The following is a 6,000-nucleotide window of genomic DNA, read 5'->3' on the forward strand; positions in this document are numbered from 1 at the left end:
AACTTATTCCAGCATCAATTCTTTTTTTTTTTTTTTTTTTTTTTTAGGATTTTATTTATTTGACAGAGAGAGACAGTGAGAGGGGGCACACAAGCAGGGGGAGTGGGAGAGGGAGAAGCAGGCTTCCCGCCGAGCAGGGAGCCCAATGTGGGGCCCGATCTCAGGACTCTGGGACCATGACCTGAGCCAAAGGCAGATGCTTAATGACTGAGCCACCCAGGCGCCCCCCAGCATCAATTCTAAAGTCCAAGTTTCACCCAATATCATCTAAGTCAAATATGGGTGAAACTCAAGATACAGTTCGTTCTGAGGCAAAATTCCTCTCCAGCTATGAACCTGAGGAACTAGATTAAGCTATATGCTTCCAAAATATAATGATAGGACAGCACTGGGTATACATTTGCATTCCAAAAGAGAGGGGCGCCTGGGTGGCTCAGTCGGTTAAGCATCCGACTCTTGATTTCCACTCAGGTCACGATCTCAGGGTCCTGAGACTGACGATCAAGCCCCGAGTTGGACTCTGTGTTGGGCATGGAGCCGGCTTAAGATTGTCTCTCTCTCTCTCTCTCCCCCTCTTCTGTCCTCCGCCCCCCCCCTTAAAAAAAGGGGGTGGAATCAGAAGGAAGTAAGTGGTGACAGGATCCAAGCAAGTCTATTTTTTTAAGATTTTATTTATTTATTTATTTGAGAGAGAGAGACAGCGTGAGGGGGAACAAAAGTAGGGGGAGTGGGAGAGGGAGAAGCAGGCTTCCGGCTGAGCAGGGAGCCTGATGCGGGGCTCAATCCCAGGACCCCAGGATCATGACCTGAGCCGAAGGCAGTCGCTTAACCAACTGAGCCACCCAGGCGCCCCAGGACCCAAGCAAGTCTTAAACCTAGCAAAACAAATTCCATCAGGTCTTAAGGATCAAGAATAATCCTTTTTGGTTCAATGTCCCATCTTCTAGGCCCACTGGAAGTCAAGCCCACTGAGCCCCCCAAGGCTCCCAGCAGAGGCATAAGGCCTGCTGAAACTGAGGCAGTGGCCTGATGATCTCTGATTTGCCTTTGGGGTCATTTCTCCTCCTTCTTGAAGCATAATCCATGTTCACAGCCACACCGCTCCATCATCCCACCTGTCAAATCCAAGAAGTCCAACAGCCTTTCTTCATTTTGCCACATCTCTGTCCCCTTCAGTTCAAACTGGCAGTATTTCTGCTCGAAAATCCTGTAAACTCTTTATCAGATTGTTTTCCAGCCACACACTTAATGTTCTTTTCAGAACAAGCTTCCTCATTTTTTGCAATTTGGAGAGGCTAAGAATTTTCCAAATCTTCAAATTCTAGTTCTTTTTTCCTTAACAATTCTATCTTTAATTCTTCTCTCTCCATTTACACTTTAGTATAAGCAGTCAGGAGGATTTACGCTGCTCCACCAACACTTTGCTTAGAAATCTCCTCAGCTAAATATCTAAACGCATTGCTCACAATTCTTCCTGCTACAAAGCACTACATCACAGTCCAGCCACGTTCTTTGCCATTTTATAATTAGGATTGCCCTTCCTTCAGTTTCTAATAACATGTTCCTCATTTCTGAGACTTCACCAGAATTGTCCTTAATGTCCATATTTCTGGCATGCACCTCAAGCTTCTTCTGGCCTCTACCCAGTTACAAAGCTGCTACCACATGTTTAGGTATTAGCTATTGCAGCACCGCACTCCTAGTACCCAAATCTGCCTTAGTCAGCTTGGGCTGCCACAACAAAATACCAAACAGTGGTTAGCTTAAACAGAAATTTATTTTCTCACAGTTCTAGAAACTAGAAATCCAAGATAAAGGTGCCAGCATGGTTGGTTTCTGGTAAGAGTTTTCTTTTTGGCTTGTAGATGGACACTTTCTCACTGTGTCATCACATGGTGCGGGGGTGGGGGGGGTGGGGGGGTGGGCGCGGGTATTAGGGGAGAGAGAACAAGCTCTTTGGTGTCTTTTCTTACAAGGCACCAATCCATCACAAGTGATCTATCCTCTGATCTCTCTAAACCTACTTATCTCCTAGAGGCCCTCTTTCCAAACACTATCACACTGGGGGTCAGGGCTTCAACATATGATTTTGGGGAGACACAATTCAGTCTACAACACAGCAGCTCAGCATGTCCCCAATAGCTTGGGTAGCAAAACATACCTTCTTTCCCCAAGAGGATGAGAGAGGAGCGCAAAAGAGAAAGAATTAAAGAAGATTCTTTGAGTTGGTGTAGTATACCAAAGGAATGCAGATTTCAGCAAGAGATTTCTCTGCTGGGGATCCAGATTATCACTTCACTGTAATAAGTTCAAGATGTGGCTATGTAACACGTCAAATTCTTTGAAGTAAAGAAAACATGAACAGAACTTTGGTAAAAACATTATGGGAAAGATTCAGGATTCTCCAGAGAACTTTGAAGCAATTTTAGAAAACCGATCCAGGCTAAACTTACTCATTTTCTTTGAAACATAACTCTGTGACTGGGTCCAAACACTACTATGAAATAAAGGCCTAACGGTCGTGGCTAGGGATGGGGGCTGGACTGGGGAAGGAGGACTGTGAGATGGAATCATGGCAGGGCCAAGAGAGAACTAACCACCTGGCACACACTCTTATTTCTAGACTTAAATGTTTAATGGGCTTAGAAATCATCAAGACAGCCAGATGTACTGTAGCTTGAGTTTAATAGGTCACGCTGATGTGAGGGGGACAAGATGAAGAGGGTAAGCTATGTGATGCTGAAGGGCCTTTCCAATACTCAATCCTCTTCCTGTTCTACAAAGATGTGGTAGTGGTTTCTGGAGACTATTTGCTGCTTCTAGATGAGGATACAGGCCTTGTCCTTACATAACTAAAGGGAAAGCTGGTAGCAGGGCCAGCTTCAAGAGCCCAAGAAGGAGAAAGGAAATGATTAAACTGCCATCATTCATTCAAATGAATACAGACCACCTAGAGCTGTAAGATTAAGGAAGAAGAATAAGCAAGGGCTTCAGGGAGAAAAATGGTAAAAAGACAAAAAAAATCCAAAAGACTTCAGACAGTGCTGGAGGAAAGGAAGTAGGTATCCAATAAGCAGAAAGGAGAGAGAGTGCTCCTGCAGAGGAAAGGTACACCAGATTTGAGGTCCTCAGAAAAGGAAAGAGATCATTTCAGGAAGGGTCAAGAAAACAAACCCACAAGAAATCAACAACAGAAAATCAGTAATAGTGGTTGGCACTGAAAATGATCTTTACAACTCAAAAAGATCTTGTCACTTTATTCACGCTCATTGGCACAGTGCGTAGCATATAATAGATGCACACTAAATATCTGCAGAGGAAAAAAATGTTACTGAGTCCCAAAACAGCCCTGAGAAGATCCTCCCAAAAATCAGTACAGTGAGATACAACAAAATATAAACGTGCAATATAAAAAGAATAAAATCTACACTGTGGGAGATGTAGGCTAGCTACAATTTAGAACAGGGACGACCTTTAGATTTGTGAAGCCCTTGAAATCCCACTCTGCTCACATTTTTTAGCAAGGCAGTTCAGAGCTTTTGATTATAATTTCAACGTGAGTTATCAGCAGTTGATGTATTATTAAATTAATTACTGTGTTGGCAAAAGATTAGTGGGAATGTGATATATAGGATATATTCATATATCTATAAATCTATATATCTATCTAGGTTATAGTTTCAGGTGTATTTACATACCACCTCAATTGTTATCCTTTAGACATATTGTAGTGGTAAACTACAGTTCAAAGAATAAGACTAACACTGTGCCTTTGTTGTTCTCTTTATATTGTACTTCCCCTCCACCCCACAAAAGCAATTTTTAGATGCACTATCTCATTCATGCTCCTAATGCTGCCTAACAAAGTTAGGAGTACACCAAAGGCACTTAACCATTTTAGATTTTGATTTCTTAATAAATGTTAAAGACACTTTTAAATATACTCATTAACAGTAAACCTTTAAATAGAGAATGCAAAATACACTCTTTCAGAGAAGTTACACATCTAATGGAAAGAACCAGAGAGGCATACATACACCATATCAATTCCGTGTAGACAGAGCTCACAAAAGTTTCTGACCTCAAACTCCCTAAGTCAAATTTCCAAGAAATAAAAACTGAAACACCGAACACCGAGGTCCTGACCATTCGCTGAAGCTCCGTTTGCTTGATGCTGAATTTTTAAAAAAGATTTTATTTACTTGAGAGTGAGCAAGAGAAAGAGCGAGAGGGAGCACAAGCAAGGGAAGAGGCTGAGGGAGGGAGAAGCAGACTCCCCGCTGAGCAGGGAGCCCATCCCAGGACCCTGGGATCAAGACTGAGCTGAAGGCAGACACTCAACCGACTGAGCCACCCAGGTGCCCCATTGACGTTGAATTTTAAAACATTATTATTTTTCCTAATTATGAAAACACATCTATGAACACATTATTTGTTACTTAACCGGCTCCCCTCCCCATTAAACTAGACGGAGAACTGAAAACCACAAAGATATTACACTTTGATGTGTCTTTTAAAAAATTATCTTAAGTTATTACTATTACCCACACCCTCCCCCACCACACACACAAAGAAATCGAACGAGCCCTACAGGGAAGCAGGAACGAGGAGGAAGCCAAAAAAAAAAAAAATCTGTATTCGAGCAATAAAGCGCAGTCTTTGAACCGCTAAACACCCCGGGGACACGTATAATTTTTTTCTTCTTCTGGAGAGTGAAAGAGATCAAGATGCTGTAAGAAAGGGTAGACGATAAAACTCAGGTCAACTTAAAATGCCCGGAACCGTGAAAAACTATAGAGAATCCTCAAGGTCAAAGTAGCCAGAAGGGCTCCGCGGAAGAGCTTGCTCGGGGGTGGGAACTTCGAGGACTTCAAAGGACGGAATGGGGGTGGGGTGGGAAGACGGGAGGAAAGGGGGCGAAGGGGAGGCTGGAAGGAAACGGAGAAACGGGAAGGGGGCAGGCCGTCAAGGCGCGGGCAAAGGAGTCGCCCGGGGGTGGGGAGGAGAAGGGGCAGGGAGCCCCGGCCCCGCCCCGGGGAGGCCCGCGCTCCCGGCCGTCCCCCTTACCAGCGGGAGCAGGAAGCCCCAGAGCAGGGCGGTCGCGGCCGTACGCAGCGGCCGCTGCGGCCCCATCGGACTGCTGGGCGCCCGGCGGCGCGGCGCTTCTCGGCGGGCACAGGCTCCGGCTCCGGCTCCCGCCGCGTCGCTGCCTCCGTGGCCGGGCCGGACGGGCGCGGACGGCGGGGGTAGGAACGGGCCGCCGCTGCTGTTGGGGCCGCCGCGGCAGCGCCGACTTCCTCTTCCGGCTCCGCCCAGAGGACGCGGAAACCCCCGCGCGCGGCACGTGGAGTCCGGGTCCGCGCGCGCCGCCGGTCGGGCTGTTTCTCGGCGCTCTCGGGCCCGGCGTTGGCAGGTCGACGAGTGTGGGTCCGGGCGTGTCTCTTTTTCTGTCCAGCTGCCTGACCCGAGCTCTCCCCAGAGCCCGGGGAGGTGGGGGACGGGCGCCCAAAGCAACTTTTTCCGTACCCTCTTCCTTCTAGGAGTCACCGTGCGCCTGCTCTGTATTCCAGTACCAACCCGGGCGTCCGGGCCCAAACTGCGTGCGCTGAGCCTTAATTCATCTGCCCACCGGCAGGTCCCGGTCACTCGCACGTAATCCCAAATACGTCCACTGGGTCCCAAACTGCTGCGACCTCTGTATCCAGATGTTTCTCTCCTCCAAACTGACCTGTTTAAGACTCCGGGAGACCCACTATCCACATACCAGCCCTAGCTATAAATCAGATCATTTCACTCCCCATCGCACTTAGCACAAAATCGAAACTCCACTCTGGCCTACAAAGTTCACAGAGTATGGTCCCTGTCTTCTTCTCTGACCCCATCTTCACGACTTTCCCACGCTTCACATCCACATGGCCACCTTTGGTTCTTTTGTACTGGTAGTCCTCCCTCCTGGAATGTTTTTCTCAATACCGGTTCATTGGCATTCCCTCATCAGCT

The 6,000-nt window shown here is 47.0% G+C and overlaps 1 protein-coding gene across 1 annotated transcript in view; it reads right to left on the bottom strand.

Moving 5' to 3' along the window:
* Positions 1-5,376, bottom strand: part of SPPL2A (signal peptide peptidase like 2A) — a 51,153-nt gene extending 45,777 nt beyond the window's left edge. Inside the window, exon 1 of the mRNA XM_034994714.1 lies at positions 5,068-5,376. Coding sequence (XP_034850605.1) covers positions 5,068-5,133 — 66 coding nt within the window. The 5' untranslated portion in view covers positions 5,134-5,376. The remainder of the gene's footprint in view (positions 1-5,067) is intronic.
* Positions 5,377-6,000: the final 624 nt, after the last annotated feature.

This window comes from Mirounga leonina, unplaced genomic scaffold (genome assembly GCF_011800145.1).
Source record: "Mirounga leonina isolate KUSES-001 unplaced genomic scaffold, KU_Mleo_1.0 Mir_91, whole genome shotgun sequence".
Classification (NCBI taxonomy): domain Eukaryota; kingdom Metazoa; phylum Chordata; class Mammalia; order Carnivora; family Phocidae; genus Mirounga; species Mirounga leonina.